Below are 20,154 nucleotides of genomic sequence, written 5' to 3'. Positions count from 1 at the left end.
TCCTCCAAAACTTTCTTTTTTTGTGTGGGGTTGGGAGAAGAGCCTTAGGAACAATCAGGGCATTTTGGTAGCAAAAAGCCCAGCAGGAACTTATTTGCATATTAGGCCACACCCCCCTGACAGCACCATTGTTTCACACGGCTTTTTTGTAGGAAAAGCCCATCGGGAACTCATTTGCATATTAGACCACACACCCCACGCTAAGCTATCTGGAAGGGTGTTCCTGTGCATTCCTGCTCAGAAAAAGCTCTGGGAACAATAGTGAGCAAAGTAAGATAATTCATTGGTAGGTGGAAGTTGCTGCCCCCTTTTCTGCAAATGGAAATGCCATTTTATTGGATGAACTGCGTATTAAGTGGCTTCAAGTTGGAACTGATTGATGGGAACACCTGCTAGGGCTTCCAAGGCAAGATATGAGAAGTTTTACGGCTTGCCTTCACTCTAACCTAGCAATCCTGGTCTTCCTGCTGGTCTCTCATCTAAATATTAACCATGGCTAACTTTGCTTAACTTATAACCTGACGAGGTCAGGCTGGTCTGGGCTTCTCACATTGTTGTGTTGTAGGAGACAGGCTGATAGAGATTTGTGTGTGTGTGTGATGAACTTTCAGATCTAAGCAGTTGTCACAAAATGTATTTCAACAGGGTTCCTGATTCACAAATCCAGCTGTCTCTGCTTGCAGCAGTCTTTTACTTGGATGCAGCTGTTAAATCTCACCTCGTACATTTGCTCTGCTTGGTGGGGGGAAAGGTTCTTAAAACATGTTGCGAATAAAGGCCTACTGTCTATGAAAGAGCATATGTGCTGTGCTGACCTAGTGGAATTTTGGATCAACACATTTTTGAAACCAACACAAAGACTTCCAGAAACTCATTCTAATAGGTTATAAGCTTGGTAAATCTCTGGGAGGAAAGACCATCAGTACTAAATCAAAGAGCCATTGTAGGGTAGGACTGGGATGACCTGGGTTCAGAAGACCACACTCCCCCTATCATTAAACAGCCAATAAAAAATTCTGCTCTCAAGTATGCTGGATTTTGCTATGCAAGTCGGGAAGAGGGAAGTAAAATGCTAAGGGGAAAAATTAGCACCTTATCCAACATGAGATAGATGACACAGGGCATGGATGGCCAATCTCGTTAATATGAGCCACATAGAATAAATGTCAGATGTTTGAAAGCTGCAAAACATGAATGTCAGATGTTTGAAGGAAGATATATGGGGAGGGTGAGGTGGAAAGAAAGCAACTTTAAATGCAACCCCCCCCCCCCCAAGCATGCCAACAGGGTGATGGGGGCTTCGTGAGCCACACAATAAGTGTGAAAGAGCCACTTGCGGCTCCCAAGCTGCAGTTTAGCTGCCCCTGCCTCAGGACCTTAGGTTTGCAAGGCTGTTAACGATCTTGGAAGTCATAGCCCAATTTCGCACTAGACCTTTAATCCTGGTTTAGCCCTGTCTCTAAACTGACATTCTACACTAAAATCATAGAGTTGGTTTCTCTGATTCTATTATTCTAGTGTAGAATGTCAGTTTGAGGACAGGGCTAAACCAGAATTAAAAGTCTAGTGCGAAATTGGTCATTAATTCATAAGGCCGCCATAAATTGGAAGCGGCTTGGCGGCACTTACACACACACTCCCAGCATAATTTTAATCCATCCCGGCCTCATTTTGGCTCTTTATTAATCCTTCCTGTGCACAAAAACCATAGTTCCTATATTACCATTGGGTCCTCCCCTCAACACCAGACACACCAATCAGTTGGTAAACCCAAACCCCGCCAATGCCAGTAACACCCTTAACAACACTGCGTATAAAATGGAGGAGTTAATAGGTTTTTCCGAACGGGGTTTATTTCGTCGCCTTTGGCCCTTTGCTGGGTTGATTCCCGGACGCATGTTCGTCAAAGCCTGAGCCTGCAGCCTTCGAAGTAAAGCCTTGCCGAGCTCCGCGGCGTTTGCTCGCCAACAACTGCGGTAGGACAGTTTTTAAACTCCCGCTATTGGGTTCCTCCAGGCCCTGCACTGGCGCCCAGGCAACTATAACCCGGGGCTTCCCCGGCCCAATCGCAGTTGTGGCCACGCCAAGAGCGCCAGCCAACCGCGACACACGCCCAGGAGGCGGCGCGCTTGAATGGCCACCATGCGGCTGGAAGGCGCAGGCAGACCTCGGGGGAAGCTGCCACCCCTTCCTGCTCCTCTGCTTTGGCTGGGCTTGGGAAGTGGAGGCGGAGCTGGGCGTCGCGCTCTCGCCGTGCCCTGCTGGCTCCCCGCGTCCGGCTGCCACGCCGAGCCCCGAGCGCAGGTGGGTTTGCCCGCGCCACGTTGCCTCCGCCGCCACTTCTCTCTTGGCCCACCGAGCAGGAGAGCTTGTTGCCGCCTGCCTGCCTGCCTTTGAGCAGGCGGCGGCGATGTATCGCGCCGGGAAGGGCGTCGGGCTGCCATCCGCCGGCTAAATCGGTCGGTGCTAAGACGATGAAAAGCAGCGAGTGCCTTGACGCGCCGCCGGAGCTCCCGCGAATGTCCTTGGGCCAGTCCCGCGCTCTTAAGGGGAGGGCGCATTTCCCTGGGCTGCTGCTGCTGCTGGCACACCGGCCCCGTCGGGAGTGGTCCTCCCTCGGCTCGCTTTGCTGGAGAGTTCGCAAGCCCCCAAAGGGCAAACTGGGCTGGGGTCGGTGTTCCCTCTAAGCTGAGTTAGTGTGAGCTAGCTCACAATTTTTAGCCTCTGGCTCACACATTTTTGTCTTAGCTCAGGAAAAATGGTCCCAGAGCAGTAGCTCACGACTTTTAACGCTAGTAGCTCAGAGAGTAGAATTTTTGCTCACAAGACCCGGCATTTTAGAGGGAGTATTGGTTGGGGTACCTGTGTGGTGTGGGCTCCTGGGAGTAGAATTGGAAGCTCGCAGTCTTTTGTGGTTGTCAAGCTCTGGTTTTGTGGGGTGGAGTTTGGAGAAGGTGGGGTTGGTGAGGGGAAAGGTCACAGATGGGTAAAACGCTGCACAGGTAATTCTCTTCCATGGTAGCCAGTTGTGGGTTGGGAAATACCCAGAGATCTGGAAGGATGGAGCCTGAAAAGGACGGGGTTTGAGGAGGGGAAGGACCCTTGAGGCATAATGCTACAAAGCCCACCTTCCAAAGGTATCATGATCTTCAGGTGGACCGATCTCTGTCACATGGAATCCCAGGAAATCTTCAGTGAACACCTGGAGGTTGGAAATTTGGGAGTGAAATTCCTGGAAATTTGGGAGCAGCCTGTGGAGGGGAGGGACTTCAGTGGAGCATAATGCCATTGAGTCCACCTGCCAAAGCAGGGACTTCTTCCAGGGAAACTGATCTGTGTAGCTTGGAGATAAGTTGTAATTATGGGGGATCTCCAGGCCCCATCTGGAGCTTGGCAAGTGGAGTAATGACAGGCCCCAGGAAGCGGAACAGTAGTCAAAATGATCTGCTTGGGGAGTAAATTTCACTGGGAATCATTCCAAATTCTATTTGTACCCAGCTTCACTTCCTGGTTGTGGTGCAAAGCCACATCTTGGGTGTGGTTGATTTCCCCCGGCACATTGAGAGCTGGGGCAGGAGAGAGACAGCTGTTCTCTTCTACTAGGAGTGGGAAGGAGTCAAACAGTTATAAGAGTACTAATATGAATCAGAGTAATCTGAGTTCAGTGGTGCTTCAAGGACGGATAGAATTTATTCTGAGCAGCAGCTTGCCTGAGCCGAGTGAGTGAGGTATTTGCTTTGACTTATGAAAACTTGAACTCAGACTGAATTTTGCTAGGCTATAAAATGCCGCTGTGGTTTATTTTACTGCCACAGCTCAACATGGCTGCATATCTGGAATTAAAACTGACTAGTGGGGAAAAACAAAAGATCTCGTAGGGTCTAATTCAAATGCCACACGGTGTTGATGTTCAGAATTGTTCAGGGGGGGAAATTGGAAATTCAAAGGGTTCGTTCACACTACACTAAATAATGCGTTTTGCAACTGGATTTTTACTGTGGAGGGCTGTAATATCTCTCTCTCTCGGCTTGACTTCGCGAACGAAGATTTAAGAAGGGTGCAGTAGTCCACGTCTGCTGCAGGCTCGCTGGTAATAATGCACTTTCAAACCACTTTCCAACTGGATTTTACGAGTTCACACAGTAAAATCCAGTTGGAAAGTGCACTGAAAGTTCATTGAAAGTGCATTATTTAAGTTTGTGTGATAGCAGCTTAAGAATAGCAAAAATCCAGTTGTAAAATGCATTATTTAGTATAGTGTGAATGCACCCAATTTAAGCATCAAGTGAAAAGAAGTCTTATGCTGATTCTAGGATGCCCAGCAACAAAGGCAACATACTTTCACTAGATGGAATCCCAGGGGTCCCCAGTGGTGGTGCCTGTGGGTGCTGTGTAGAGTTGTTAGCCTCCAGGTGGGACTTGATCTCCTGGAATTACAACTGATCTCTAGACTATATAAATAATTTTATTTAAAACATTTATTCCACTTCACCTGAGAAAACGGCTGCTTTGGAAGTTGGACTGTATGGCATTATACCCTACCAAGGTCTCTCCCCTCCTTAAACCCCACTCTCCCAGGCTCCTCCCTCAAGTTTCCAGGAATTTTGGAACCCAGGATTGGCAACTCTAGTACCATGGTATCTTCTCGACACCTTTCCTGGCACCTGTCAAGTGATTTCAGAAAGTGGGCAGGACTAGGTGGGGCATTTCCCCAGTAGGACTTCTGATTGGCTGTGCAGATTAAAAAGAATCTTGTTAAACTGAGCTTCTGTCTGAAATACTGCAGTTACTTCCATATGGGCAGCTGTGTTGGTCTGAAGCAACAGAACAAATTTTGTTCTGTTGCAGAGTTACTATTAGAGTTAGATATAATCTAGATCCCTGATACTTTGTGCTTAGGTTACCTCCTGTGGCAGCCATTTTGTGATTGGCTCTGCCTCCTGTGGCAGCCATTTTGTGATTGTGTCCACCCCTGCCCTTTGTCAGAATTCCAAAAGTGCCCATAAGCATAAAAAGGATGGAGACCCCTTCTGAATGCTTACATATTGAGACAGAGGGTGGATGAGAGGAAAAGGCAGTGGTCTTGGTTCCAGGACAAATGTGCTGTTCATGTCTTTTTGTGTCAGAAGCAGGCTGATTTCTGACTTCCCTCAAATATGGACTTGTAACTTCCCTCAAATATGGAGCTTGAGAGAATGAATCCTGACAGGGTTGCTGATGCATCAGAGGAAGAAAAGAGTGAGGATGGAAGAAATTGTTGTGTTTGTGTCAACTGTGACAGCTTCAACTGCGACAGCTTCCATGAAACCATTTCCAAATGGATGCTTCCAGAAGATACCAGAGGGACCTACCTTGAAAGAGCCAACTGCATTCCACCTCCCATTTTCATCCTTGCAATCAGTGTTGCTGAAGTAAGAGAAATATCTGAAACATGCTTTCTTATTTCTAGTTCTCTAATGATTGCATATTTAATTTTGGAAAGTTCTCTGAATGTGATGGAATGTATTAATATTCAGGGTGTTGGGAACCCTATAGTTGTGAAAATTCGGTTGTTTTTATTACTTTTTATTTGTTTTAACTCTGTGTTTACTTGTTTTGATGATGTGTGGGTTTTTTTGGGGGGGAGGTTAGTTTTAAAATGTGATTTTACTATGTATGTTTTAGTTTGCAAGCTGCTTTGGTAGCCCTTGTGGGGGTAGAAAAGTGAGATACAGAATTTTGTAAAATAAGATACAGAATTTTGTAAAATAAAACTTAGATTATGGGGTTGCATCACTTCAGAATCCACATTGCTGATTATAGGATTGAAGGCTCTACCATGTTAAACTGCCAGCCATGGGAATCTGCCATTTTAAGGAGAAGACCTTCTCCTTAATTTTCTCATTCAGCATGTAGAGATTCTTGTTTCCTTTTCTCCATGCAGGAACAATTAAATAAGAGCAGCTCTGCTGGATTAGACCAGTAGTCCAACTAGTAGCATCCTTTCATCCCAGGGCTACTTCCAGGGCTTTTTTGTAGAAAAAGCCCAGCAGGAACTCATTTGCATATTAGGCCACGCCCCTGCCACCAAGCCAGCCGGAACTGCATTCCTGGGTGTTCCTGCTCAAAAAAGGCCCTGGCTACTTCTACTCCCCAACACCAGTGTTCAGATAGCCAGTTTGGTGTAGTGGTTAAGTGTGCAGACTCTAATCTGGGAGAACTGGGTTTGGTTCCCCACTCTTCCACATGCAGCTGCTGTGCTACCTTGGGGTAAGTCACAAGTTCTCTCAGAGCTGTTCTGCTCAAGAGCAGTTTCTGTCAAAGCTCTCTCAGCCCCACCTACCTCACTGGGTGTCTGTTGTGGGGAGGGGATGGGAAAGCAGACTAAACCACTCTGAATGAAGGGCGGGGTATAAATCCAATCTTTTCTTCTACTAAATGTGGACGGCGGTGATGGTATTGTGAAGTTTTAGCTGATTTATTTTAGCAACATTGTACAGTTATCAAGGTGAGAGATAACTGGCACAGTTATCTGGCACAGAGGCTCTGTGCCATTGCCTGCCCCTACATAGCAACCCTGGACTTCCCTGGTGATCTCCCATCCAAGTACTTACCAGGACCAAGCCTGCCTAGCTTCTGAGTTCTAACAAATTGAAGCTAGCCTGGGCCAGGGATTCTACATAATCATAGTGATTAATGCCAGAAATGTACTTCATGAACTCTTTGTTCAAGTTATATTTAGTTAATTACTGTTGTCTGCTTGTACAAGTTAAAATACTCAGCATATGAATGTTTTGAGGTAAAAGAACTACTCCTTGCTACGTGTACTTTCAGAGTCTCTCCTTATGTATTTATTTTTGGTGTAAAATATTTTAATTGAATTATAAACAGCCAAAGAATGAATAGGTCTATTCAATGAATAGGAAGTATTCAAGAATCAAAAAGATCCTTTTGCTATTTTCCCCTTCCACTGTGTCCTCATCTCTGCCAATATAATACCTTTACCATACAAACTGCTGATAATGAATATATATAAAATGCAAAACTCCTTCTGAATGCTTTCTTTTTGTTAGCATTTTCTCAGAACTGTGAACAACTTACGTGCGATAAATATTTGAACAAATGCCACATTAAAAAGGGTGTTAAGTAAATTGTGTTTGGATTCTTCAAGTAACTGTTGTAAAATAGGTAAACTTGCAGTTAAATACACCAGACCTATGGCTACCAAAGACCTATGGTCCAAAATTCATGTGACAATAAATCACTGGGGTTTTACCACACTAAATAAATTTGAACTTGTGGGTCAACATGCCTCAAAGGTTGGGACCCACTGCTTACAATAATAAACTAACAGTTAGGTTCCTATACTAGAACTCTTTTCTCAGTCTTCAGATCTCCAGAGCAAAATAAATATTTTGTTTATAAAACACATTTATTTGCTGTTGCAATTTATAACATTGATAGATGTGTTCAGTGTTAGAGACAATGTGTTCGCCTCTCCTGGCCCCTCCAGGAGATTCAAAGAAAAAGAGCTGTCAGTCGGGAGTCTCCTTTAAAATATACAACTTTATTGATATCAAGAAAGAGGGGAGTCGCAAAGCTCCCTGATCAGTTCCATATATGCCCTTTTATCCTCTACTCCTGGCCAATGAGTCCTTCCTCCTTTCCCCATAGGCTGAGGTACCCGGAAGGTACAGCCTATCTGGCCACCTACTTCATACTCCCTCCTTGATATGTACCCCTCCCGTTACATACTTTGCATGTGCATTTAAATGTACTTTTCTCCGAAGTAGGGTGTGTCAGTTAATATTCATTACTTGATTATGCCTGCGTACTTGCTACTTATTAGTCTCTATTGCTATAAATCTCTACTGTTGTCATGGCCTGTTCAACCGTGTCATTTCTTTTACTACAGTCGTTCTGCTTCTTCATTTTAACAATGGCTAATACACCTGTTCTATGGTTACTAAGCATTTGTGCTTTGCATACCTGGTTCTGCTTCTTGTGTTTTTACAATCACTAAGACATTACACTTGGTTTTTTCTTTGGAAGTACCTTCCGTTTGTTTCAGCTCATTATTTCACTCCTCTCATTCAGTAAATACTATTTGTGTGTGTGTAAGTGTCATCTCAAGTCACTTCCAACTTATGTGACCCCATGAATTAATGACCAAAATAATCCTGTGGTTAACAGCCTTGCTTTAGTCTTGCAAACTGAGGGTTGTGACTTCCTTTATTGAGTCAATCCATCCACTGTTGGGTCTTTCCTCTTTTCCTGCTACCTTCAGCTTCTCCTAGCATGATTGCCTTTTCCAGTGAAGCCTGTCTTCCAGTCATGTGACCAAAGCACTATAGTCTCAATTTAGTCATTTTAACTTCTAAGGAGATTCCAGGCTTCATTTCCTGTATTGAATACAGTGTCTTGTACAGTTTATGAATTTATCGACATGAGTTTTAGAGTTAACAGATATGTTTGCTCTTTCCAAATGATTGTGTGCCCCATCCTGGGGAGTTAAAACCCACCACCACCACTATCTACCTGACTTCTTTGTGACTTCTTTATGTCTAGCTGACTACCTTCATCTATTATGCTGTTTGGAAACCCCAGGAACAGTGGATGACCCTAGATTCCAGCATCTGGGACAGTCCTTTTACGTACAGGCCCGACAAGAGGAAAGAAGCTTGGAGGTTCTTGTCTTACATGCTTGTGCATGCTGGGTGAGCCACTAATTACATTGAAGCTGCTGATGGTCATTTTGAGTGCCTTTTGCCAAATTTGGATTTACTGGGAAACATAAATGTAGTGGAGTCTGATGGAACAGTCTACTGTTGATAAGACCATAGTTTAGTTTTGTTAGTTTATTAAATTTATCCATAGGGTATCACGGACTGAAAAAACTATTTCTGTCTTGAAGACGAGAGGGCGTGACTTTGATTTGTGATGCTATGTTTTAAGGTGTGCAACCTGGATCCATTACAGTTAATAAATGATCCTTCATCTGCCACTTTGAATAGGATGGGTCATACATTTCCTTCCAATATGTATCTGAAGAAATGAGTTCTGATTCATCATGCTGGAATAAAAAGTGTTAGTCTTTAACACACAGTTGAAAGAGTGGTAGGTTCTTCACATCTTCTGCTCTTTTGGAGAACTTGCTTTAGATTCCTGTCTGGACCTCAGCTCAGAGAGCAGGAAGAGGGAATAATAACTATGGGGTGGTGGAAAATGCTGTCAAGTTGAAGTGGACAGATGGTGATCCCATAGGGTTTTCAAAACGAGATATTCAGAGGTGGTTTGCCATTGCTTGCCTCTGCCTAGCAACCCTGGACTTCCTTGTTGATTTCCCATCCAACTACTAACCAATGCTGACCCTGCTTAGCTTCTGAGATCTGAAGAAATGTAGCTAGCCTGGGCCATCCAGGTCAGGGTGTAATAACCATAGTTAATATTTGCTGCGGAAATGAGGGATGCAAAAAACCTTTCTTACAATCCCATTTCCATTGTGTTCATTTGGGGAGGGAGAGAAGCTGGTTTCCCAATTGCATCAAGAAAGAGACCATTCTGAAAAGCCTCTAACTTAACTTCAATCCCAAATGTAAATTCATTAAAGCAGGGGTCCCCAGCCAGTAGGCCGCAGCCTGTTTGCAATGGGCCGCGCAGCCTCGCCACCCTTCCCCATGGCGCCTCCCACCCCTTTTCACCATTTTAAGGGAAGGGAAGGAGGCAAGGGCAGCATCGCTCGCCACTGCTGCAACGGTTTCCCTGCCAATCAGCTGGTTGGCTGGGGGGTCAGCTTGGGAGGTGCTTCCCTGGCCTTAAAATGGTGAAAACGGGTGGGGGGGGGGAGGCTACGAGGCTGCGTGAGGGAGGTGGTGAAGGAGGAAAACAGGGAGGAGGTTGTGAGGCAGCAAGGGAAGGCGGTGAAGGAGGAAAAGGCGCTGTGGGGGGGGCAAGGGGAGACTGAATTGGGTGCCTCCACCCTGCCAGCCCTGAGGCCGGTCCCTGGGGCCAAAAAGGTTGGGGACTGCTGCATTAAAGCATATAAGAATCATGCATTAATCCAAATTCATCCTTAATAATTGTGCACAGTAATTGTATAAAGGATATCCTTGGATGCTCTCATCAAGATCCAGATACAATGGGTTGTTGGCAAGAACAACAAGCAACAAGAATACATTCATACATTAAGTACCTTTCACCATCCATAGGAGCCAATGTAACTGCCAATCAACCCTGTGACGACTATCTGTCATATAGTAACGTACACACCAAAGCTCAGCCCTTTCTCTCTGTGCTTCAGAGTCACGTGAATCCGGGAAAGCTGTGTTAAGTTGGTTTTACTCAAACAGTCAAGGTTACCTAAAACAGTCTCAGAAAGCTTAGGCTCTGATGCTTTATGTAGAATTTGATAAGATATAAAAATTACAAAATACAAAAGTCACATGAGGCTAAAGGACAGCTGTTATGGGAACCAGGAAGGTCACATCATTCGAAGCATCCTAAAGCCTCTTGGGAAACAGAACCAGAGTTTTAACTAATAGAGGCTAAATACTATGGAAATTGAAATAGGACTGGGCTAGCATGGGCAGACAACTGAGACTGAGACTCTATCCAGCCCTAATTCTGCAACAATATTAAATATGCTAAGACTTCTGAAATGTAAAGGTAGAAAACAGGTATTCTGAATGCTGATTATGGTTCTTCATCCAGTGAAGGCAGACATAAATGCTCTGGAGAAATCACTTGCTAGTTCATCCTTGTAAATTTTGTCTTCTCTTGGCAGCATTGAGCATATCTTGGGAAACCTTTTCCTTCAGCTTTTTTTGGGAATCCCCCTTGAGTTGGTTCACAAAGGACACAGAGTCGGCCTGGTGTATATGGCTGGAGTGATTGCAGGTAGGCACTGCAGTAAGCAACTGAGAAGAGTGATAGAAAATGGAGTGTCTGCTAAGACCAGTTTAAATGTCCAACTTGAGTGTTTGTGGTTGAATTGAGACATATTGTATAACGTATTAGGACTATAAGGGGTAGCGATTTGCAGGAATTTTTAAACTTTTGTTATTGTTACCCATGCTTGTTTGTTGCTAGTGACTACGTGGTACTAAGTGTTGTTACCTTAGCCTGAACCCAGCGATGTCATTACCTGAATAGTCATAGAATATCTTGATTTATGACAAGTGCTAGGGGGCAGCATTGTCCCATTAATGTACTATAATCCTTCTCTCCCTCTCCTCATTCCAGGTTCCTTGGCAAGCTCAGTCTGTGATCCACACCATGGCCTGGTAGGAGCATCTGGAGGAGTTTATGCTCTTATTGGAGGATACTTCATGAATGTTCTAGTGGTAAGGAAAAGGGACTTAATGATATGAATTTGCAGCTGACTCATGGTGACCCCAGGACCAGGGGGCTTCAAAGCAAAAGATTAACACAGGTGATTCACCATTATCTTCCTCTGCATAGCAACCCTAGTGATCTCCCATGTTCTATCCAAGTACTATGGCCAATCCTCCTTAGTTGCCAAGTTCTGACAAGATTGGGCTAGCCTGAGCTAATCAGGCTTCTAAAAGGGATTTAGCTCCCAGGAAATTTGGAGGGGGTTTGAGATGGTCTTCTCTTGTGATTTATTTGCAAAGTAGCAGTGTTGGGGAAAATATCACAAACATGGCAGAACAATTCCTAGATTCAAAATCTTATGGTGACTCTCCTTACTATGTGAGAATAATGTATTCAAGTTGACATTCCCCCCACAAACCCTCATACTGGTTTGCAAGGTGACATTATAAAAATGTCTTTACCCTTGCTTACATAAGATACATGTTGGTATGGGGTAACACCTGGAGCAGTGCTGAGAAAGTTTGCCTTTGATCCTTACAGAATTTCCGCGAAATGATTCCACTGTTTGGAGTTTTCAGATTATTAACAATCTTCCTAATAGGTAAGCTTCCTTCTTGCATTATATATATAGTTTGTCTAAGAGCCATTTTTCTAATGGTTTTTCAATTCAGAAAAAGTCTCAAGTGTCAAAATAGCTAATCTTGTACCCTCAACTGACTTAATTGGGAGGAAATGCTTGCCTCTGTTCCTCCACTGTACTCTTTTCTCAGAACATACTGACAGGTCGTCTCTCTGCCTTTGTATAATTAGCCATAAGAAGACATTTTAGTTTGGTTGTTGAGAGAAAATGTCTCATGGAGATGAAGAAAAAATATTCAATAGGAAAAGTGGGGGAACACTGAAAAATTCTTGTGAAATATTTTTTCTTTCTTTTGGAATGAGTTAGATGCTTTTCAGACAAGCCTTTATTTACTTAAAACGTATAGCATGAAAATATTCGAGGACAACACCATCAATTTTTCCAGTGGGGAAAAAATGGAAAATGGTGAGGAAGCACTGGAAAAAAAGTCCCTCTGCAATGAGTGAAATGGCTTCTAAGCCAGAGTTTTACTCCAATAATATAGCATTCAGGTTTTGCTTTGGAAAAACTGGGTTGTTTGGGAAAATTGGAAAATTTGGGGCACCACTGGGGGGGAAAAAACCCTGTGAGAATAAGTTAGTGAAATGCTTATTAAAACAAGGCTTTAACATGTATAACATGAGGAAGTCTGAGCACTACTTTTTCAAGTTTTCCAATGGAGTTATTTGGAGGAGCGTGAAAAAACTATAAAATCTTGCCTTTAAAAAAAAAGATTGAAATGTGATATGACAGCATTGGATGCAGCAGTTTTTAGCACTCTCTTGCTTTAATATTGGGTGTATTTGCAGCCTTGCATGTAGAAAATTAACAGTGCCATCTCAAGAACACCATTGACCATTGAACTGTCCTAAGTAGGATTCTGAGTTCACTTGCCTATGATTGCTTTCTAAGGCATTAATACTCTTAAATTTTATGAGTATGTGTATTAATCCAGTTTTACATGCTAGCTAATGTATAAATTATGTATTTTATGTTGTTCATAGGCTTAGATTTGATAAAAAAAAAAAATATTGCATATATTTAAGTTTTCACCCAAAAAATGTTTTTCCTGGGAAAAATGTTTTCCCCCCCATGGCTGGAAATTTTGTATCTTTAGTCTCATTTCATGTTCTCCCCCCTCCCCCCAATGCAATAGAACACGGAGTCCATTTTTTTTTTCAAAAGACACAGTTTTTCACAATAAAGAGTCTGCTGGATAAAATGCATTTTTTCCTTCCATCCCAGAAACTGGTCCTGGCTTAACTCATAGTTCCACAGATTATTTGACATGTATCATTTCAAGATTTAAGACTCTAGTTCCAGCATTAAGGGGTGTTCCTCTGCTTGCTTGTGTCTTTTGCTTCCTGTATTATTTCTAAATAACTTTCTGCCCCACTTGGAGTTTCAGCATCATTTAGCTGGTAAGCAGCCAGAGGGTGGGCTCTGAAATGTTAGGGGATTGAAATATTGGCTGGTAATTATTTGTATTGATTTCCTAGTTGGGACGGATGTAGGATTTGCTTTGTACAGAAGATTTTTTTCTCCTACGGGTGCACCTTCAGTAAGTAATGCCTTCCCATGACAGAATTTCAGCTTTATTCTCTTAGAACATTCTTCTCTTGGTGCTGATAAATAATTGGCTGTTCTGCTTTCCTTGCATCCAGACTGGCACAGTATCTTCATCACTACGATACTGAAGCATTGCATGTTTTTTTCATGGTCGAGACTATTCCTATGCACTCTGCAACATTCTCTCCTACAGCATGCTTTTCCTTTTGGCACCTTAAGTCAGAGTGAAAGGTCAGTTTGGTGTTGAAAACTAACAGACAGGTAGGTGAAATCTGCAAGGAGAACCAAAGGGCAATTTCTCAGTGTACAAGCTGTGGGCAGAGGTGTGTGTGGGGGGGTGGAAATGTACAAATGGATTTTTTGGACAGCTGCTTTTTGGTTACAGATGGTAAAAGTGCAGAAAGGGAGAACGTTGCCTACTCATTGGTTTCCTCCATTGGTTGTAATGTAGACAGGAAATCTCTGGATTCTTTAACTGCCACGGGAGTATACAGAACAAGGGGTCCCTGCTTTGTGCAAAATGGCCATATTTTAGGTGAGGCAGACAGCAGAATTTAAAGGTGCAGCCCTGAAGAAATTATAATGCAGAGGGGTTTGGACCTTATCCTGGCCATTGATGGCATCAGCTGACTTGGGGGAAAGGGAATTAGAAGAGATGCTGGAGGGGACACACCTTTGCTTGACTTCCTGATCTTTTCTGTGCTCAGATTTGTTTTCCTTTTTGGCTTTGAAGTCTTTCTTGGGAGTTCCTCTTCCTTCTGTCTGCACAAATGTTCATGACTGGTGGATTCCAGAACATAGCTCCTTTGGATAGGAAGAGGCCCAGCTGCCCTCAAGTCTTTGATGCATGTGTTCTAGCAGGCAGGTTCGTTAACACTGCTGCAACAACAGTGCTTGTAAATAACTTTGGGATATGTGTCCTACTCTTCTGAATTTCCCTCTCTTTTTTTCTCCCTCTTAAGGTTTCCTTTGTGGCTCACATTGCAGGTGGCTTTGCTGGGATGTCAATAGGTTATGTCATATTCAGCTCTTTTGATCACAATTTTATTAAAGATCCAAGATTCTGGGCCTCCATCATTGCTTACTTGGTCTTTGTGGTGTTTGCAGTATTCTTCAATGTGTTTTTCTCACCTGCAAACCAGTAGGGCACATTGCCTAACTGAACAATACACCGACCTTCTGAAGATCATACAGTATTTTTAAATGTATTGCATATTTGTAATTAAAGGTTTTACTTTTAAAATGTTATTTTTAAACTGATTTCATTTATCTGGAAATGCCTTTTGTACTTTTTACATATTAAACAGCAATGATTTCTCACAATTGTTGTTTCTTGGAATTATTTGCAGCTTTTATAATTTAGTTCAGTAGTTCATTAGCACTGCAGAGGTGAGGCTGTGGCACCCAGTGCTAGATTTCAACTTTTTGGAAGGCTGCATCGCACTCAGCTGGGTCAGCCATTGGTTCTGCTGTATCCTACTTCTCTGTCTCCAAAAACAAGGTGGGGGTGGCAAATAAAGGCCTGCAGAATTAATGGCTGCTTGATCAGGGGGTGAGGCTACTGCAGACATCTTGGTTACTTTCATTTTTCTAATGCACAAAATTTCAGTAAAGGGAGGAGAGAGAAAAGACTGTTGAGTCTGTTCTGCATCAGTAGAGAATAGCTAACTGTGGCATTCCACTGAATGTTGAAAATTCAGATTTTGTGACTGTGGCTAAGTGCAGTGCTCCCTTTACTCTCTTATTTATGAACATATGAAGCTGCCTTATACTGAATCAGACCTTTGGTCCATCAAAGTCAGTATTGTCTTCTCAGACTGGCAGCGGCTCTCCAGGGTCTCAAGCTGAGGTTTTTCACACCTATTTGCCTGGACCCTTTTTTGGAGATGCCAGGGATTGAACCTGGGACCTTCTGCTGCCCAAGCAGATGCTCTACCACTAAGCCACCGTCCCTCCATACACCTCTTCTTTGTATCATTTCAGATCTGTAATTCCCTCCTGGGACTTCCTGGATTTTTTATTTGTGAAGTGAATTCTGTTTTCCTTGATTCCAATCAATCTTTACTACAATCCTAGATCAGCCAGGATTGTCACACACTGTCATCAGCATATCTACATACAGTAACATTTCAGACCCATATAATAGGCTGATTTCAAAATGCAGAAATAGTTAATAAAACCAGCTGCTATCTTGTTGAACATACTGAGGAGCAAAAATTGGCCGCCTTTAAGGTGGTTTCATTAGAACCAGCTGAGAGGGGGACGGAAATGTAGAATTCAATGGGTCTCCTGAAAATGTGTTAAGATTGGAGTTACATTTAGGGTGATAACAGATGGGACATTTTAAGCCTGTCCCGACCACAGCCCGCCCAGAGTCGCATCGAAGACACCACTTACAAAGTGGTGCCTAATTTCAGAGGTGGCTTTGAGGTGCTTCCTGGCAGGCTGGAAGTCATGGGGAGTGCCCAAGAGGCGCACAAGCACTTTGGAAGCTCCTCCAGGGTGCACGCAGCCTGTCCCTGTTCCAGGGGCAGGCTATGGGCTGTCTCGAGGCTTCCAGTCTGCTCCTTTTCTGGCCAGTTCTCTTTGGGACAGCTTGATGATGCCCTGAGCCCAGCTGTCTGTAACCACCCATAGAGACCAAATATAATGACGCATGGTTGGCTGTTTCAGCCATGTCCAGTTGATGGAGGCAAACATGTTGAGAGTAAGTGTGTATCTCCCTTTCAGGTAAACCATTAAAGCGGACCAAGGTGAAAGCTCTTTGGTATTTAGGAAATTCTAAAACATAGTAATAGTCTGCTGGCACGCAGTTTTTTCCATGATTCCTTCCCCCGCCACCAGTGAAGCCTATACCTGCACTCTGTCTACCTAAAGGGCTGTATCCCAGATTCATTAAGTTCCTCAGTATCAACAAACTGCTCTGCCACTGGGATCACTCTGGATTCTCTCACTCAATTACATCCCCACTTCCCTTTGTTAATTATGACTCACTGGCGTGAGTGTTACCCTTGAAACCATTAATCTTAGAACAACTGCAGAGGGCACTCTATATGAAATGAAGTGAATAAAAGAAACTTCAAGAATTCAAAATAGAGTTTAGAATATTCAACCACTTCTCCCAACCTCCATAATACTGGAAAAAAATATAAATCAGTTAAAGGACAATTTATAACACATGCAACACTAAACCTAATCAGTACTATATTTCTTTTTCCATTGTGCCGTTAGGTTTGTGTGGTTGGGGAGACCACATGACTGGACAGTGAGCCTAAGAGGTGTAGTGGCCTTGTAGATATCCAGCAAGTTTGCATGGTTCCCTGCTCTGATATCTCCACCTCATCCTGATGCTAAATAGTTAATAGTTAAATAACTATTAACGGGTTAATGAATTCTTTTTAAAAGCTGAAGATTTCTGATACTGATTTTCCTGTAATGATATCAAGATACAATCAAATGTTTTGGCAAAGGGTGAATGTATTGATAAACTAATCCAGCTCCTTCAAATACTAATGGGGTAGGATGGGGGGTAGAGAAGAGAGAGATTTTAACTGGCCATTGAATGCTTTCAGGCAGTAGTAAAATCCCACTGAAACAGAAATCATTTACTGCCATGCCTATGGGAAAGCAGGCACCGCTGCTTGTACAGCTGATTTAATTACACTGGCCTCAGGTTTCATTTAACTATGAAATGGGACATGACCGATTGATTTGCGACTCACTTTCAGAGCATGCATTTCTTTGTACTGTTCATGTTGGGGATGGTGGCATACAAAAATGCCCCTGCCAAGGTGATTCAAGCTGTGGTTTACTAGTTATAACATGACTAGAGATGCTAATTTTCTGCCCCAGAGCTTTCCCCCTCTGCTGATCACAATATCAAAAATTCCTTCTTTACAATGCCGCTCCCATCTTTCAAAAGGTAAAGCACCCAATCATTACTGATGCAAGGGGTGACATCACATCACAATGTTTTGTGATGGGGGACAGTGGGCCCTGAGTCTGCCTAGGGCGCTATGCACCCTAGGGCCTGTTCTGAAGATAAAGGTAGTCCCCTGTGCAAGCACCAGTTGTTTCTGACTCGGGTGATGTCGCATCACAACATTTTCACAGACTTTTTAAGGGGTGGTTTGCCATTGCCTTCCCCAGTCATCTACACTTTACCCCCAGCAAGCTGAGTACTCATTTTACCAACCTCAGAAGGATGGAAGGCTGAGTCAACCTTGAGCCAGCTACCTAAACCCAGCTTCTGCCAGGATCAAACTCAGGGTGTGAACAGAACTTGGACTGTGGTACTTGTAAAGACTTAGAGATCTCCATTCCTACCTGTCAAAGCTTATACCCTGACACTCTTGTTGGTCTCTAAGGGGCTACTGGACTCAAATCTAACTGTTCTACTGCAGACCAACATAGCTACCCCCTGAAAATATGACTATCCCCATTTAACGCGAGATTTCTCAGGATTTTTAAACTCAGTAAAAACATTCCTAATTGGGGTTTGTAGAATCTTTCGGGATCAAGTGCCGTGTTCTACTGGAGAAAGTTTTCCTTCCAGATGTTTCGTTCTCAGCTGCGGAGAACATCCTCAGTGGCGTTGCAGCCGGAGCAGGCGCTCAGACCTTCTTGGCTGCTGTGCATTGAGTGAGGCCAGGGCTGCTGGAGAGCTGCTATTTCTAGGCTGGAGGGGGTGTGATGAAAGGGCAATTGGTTTGTGGATGTGCCCATTGTTTGCTGGGGCTTCCTGGAAGGGTAGTGATAAGGAAACTTTCCCTTCCCCTCCCCACAACAGACACCCTGTGAGGTGGGGATGAGAAAACTCTTCCAGAACTGCTCTTGAGCAGAATAGCCCTGAGAGAACCTATGGCTGATCCAAGATGTCATCAGCAGGTGTATGTGGAGGAGTGGGGAATCAAACCTGGTTCTTCCAGATAAGACTCCACACATTTCACCACCACAGCAAACTGACTCTCAAAGTACTGAAGGCATTGTCCTAACCCAACTGTTCTACTGGAACATCTCCCCCCGGGTCCCAATCACGTTTTTAAATCCTTTTCCAAGTCTCACCATCATATTACAAACCATTTTTGAAGAAATGCATCTTTTTCAAACTGAGCCAAACCTCCACTGTGGATTTTATTTCACTTTTTTTTTGTCTCCAGGCAGAGAACAGGCAGCAGGAGGAGGGACAGTTCAATTGCTTCCCAGATTACCTCAGCTCACCTTCATACAAATGCTAATAGATCTAGCAGAAGCGAAAATGGGTGGGTTAGTTTCTTCCCCTTCTCCTAGCAAGGAATAGCGATATGGAAGACTTCAGGCTAGAATAGATCCAGGAATAATTTCCAGGAAGAAGCCCAGGAAACGCTTCTTTGACTTGGTGTGACCTGGTCAGCGGGTGGAGAAAAAGATATGATAAAAAGTCCTTGCAGTAAGAAGGAGCTCTTTTTGCTTAGGTGCTGTATCCATGAATACACACAGACCTCTCCACTGGCAACTATTGACCACATGCTTGCCTCAAGAGCTAGAGCAAGCTTCAAGGTAATGATCACTGTATAGGGATTTATAACATCCTAAGCAAAAGGGACCTGTCCTATTTTGACATCTAATAGGGCATGTATAAAAGAAGGGACAGAGGATTTGTGTTTTACTGTTATTTTGGAATTCCTTGTTTGTAATCATTTTCTTGTTAATAAATACTTTATAACTTTTGATACTGGTAGTGGTTCTTTTTACAACATAGACTTCCACCATCTCATATACACTATTTAAAAAGGAGCACTGGGGGAAGGCAGGCAATTGGCATGGCCATTCTTCCAGGGTTGTGCAAGGCAGTAAACTGTCCCCATGGTGACCAGGTGCTTGGCAGCAGGATACACCAAGGCAAGGCCTCAGAACTTGGAAGGGAAGCTGGGGTCCTGACCCTCCCAGTGGACAATTCTGTACTAGGGTCAGGTGGTGGTGGTGAGCTACCCAAGAGTGAAAGAAAAGCCTCTTTTTTTTAATTGTTGCCTTGTGTTTTATTTTTATTTGTTAAAAGAACAGTGTTCATTCACGAGCCATAAGTTTCTGCTTCTTCAGTTTCTTTTGGGATATCTTCTTCTTCTGAGCAACTACTTCTTCTGGCTTGGGGACAATCTGCTCCTTCTCTGTGAGGATCATCTCAATGTGGCAGGGGGAACTCATATAGGGGTTGATGCGACCGTGAGCCCTGTAGGTTCGCCTGCGCATTTTAGGAGCTTTGTTGACCTGAATGTGCTCAATTACCAGAGAATCCACATCCAGACCCTTCAACTCAGCATTGCTCTCAGCATTCTTGAGCATGTGCAGGAGGAACTCCGCGCTCTTCTTCGGCCAACGCCCCTGCGTCCAGCCCCACTGCTTGGCCTGAGCACATCTGCCAACCCCACCATTGTAGCGGCGAAAGGGCACACACTGTTTCTTCAGCGTCACGTCTTTTAAGTACTTGGTGGCCTTCCAAATGTGCATACCCTTGATAGCTTGGGCTGTCTCACGTGTATTCTTAAAGTGGACTCGAAGATTGGAGCCCCTTGACTTGCATGATTTTGTGGGGTTTTCTGGATCAAGCGAGTAGCGGACCATTTTCAGGTATTATCCGAAGACGTTCACTACCACCAGGAAAAGCAGAAAAGCCT

General features: G+C 43.7%; 2 protein-coding genes across 13 annotated transcripts; one reads left to right on the top strand and one right to left on the bottom strand.

Moving 5' to 3' along the window:
• Nucleotides 1–1,800: 1,800 nt before the first annotated feature.
• On the top strand, nt 1,801–14,824 carry RHBDL2 (rhomboid like 2). 12 transcript variants are annotated; one of them, XM_060258609.1, is made up of 8 exons: nt 1,801–1,976; nt 5,133–5,411; nt 8,548–8,696; nt 10,763–10,875; nt 11,221–11,321; nt 11,854–11,914; nt 13,432–13,493; nt 14,464–14,824. In XM_060258609.1, exons 2-8 carry the CDS (start codon nt 5,181–5,183, stop codon nt 14,644–14,646), a joined length of 900 nt encoding a protein of 299 aa, XP_060114592.1. In that variant the 5' UTR covers nt 1,801–1,976; nt 5,133–5,180; the 3' UTR covers nt 14,647–14,824. The 12 variants fall into 12 exon arrangements, with proteins under 12 accessions (XP_060114592.1, XP_060114602.1, XP_060114597.1 ...); XM_060258619.1 differs by lacking the exon at nt 14,464–14,824 and adding an exon at nt 13,597–13,813 and having other exon boundaries at nt 1,804–1,976; nt 5,127–5,411; XM_060258614.1 differs by having other exon boundaries at nt 1,842–1,976; nt 5,127–5,411.
• A 4,669-nt stretch (nt 14,825–19,493) lies between these two features.
• On the bottom strand, nt 19,494–20,149 carry LOC132586177 (large ribosomal subunit protein uL22-like). Its single transcript, XM_060258157.1, has one exon. The coding sequence runs from the start codon at nt 20,099–20,101 to the stop codon at nt 19,547–19,549; it is 555 nt and encodes a 184-aa protein (XP_060114140.1). The 5' UTR covers nt 20,102–20,149; the 3' UTR covers nt 19,494–19,546.
• Nucleotides 20,150–20,154: the final 5 nt, after the last annotated feature.

This window comes from Heteronotia binoei, chromosome 17, assembly GCF_032191835.1.
Source record: "Heteronotia binoei isolate CCM8104 ecotype False Entrance Well chromosome 17, APGP_CSIRO_Hbin_v1, whole genome shotgun sequence".
Classification (NCBI taxonomy): domain Eukaryota; kingdom Metazoa; phylum Chordata; class Lepidosauria; order Squamata; family Gekkonidae; genus Heteronotia; species Heteronotia binoei.
The sequence above is the reverse complement of the archived record's forward strand: the minus strand, read 5'-3'. Positions and strand labels throughout refer to the sequence as shown.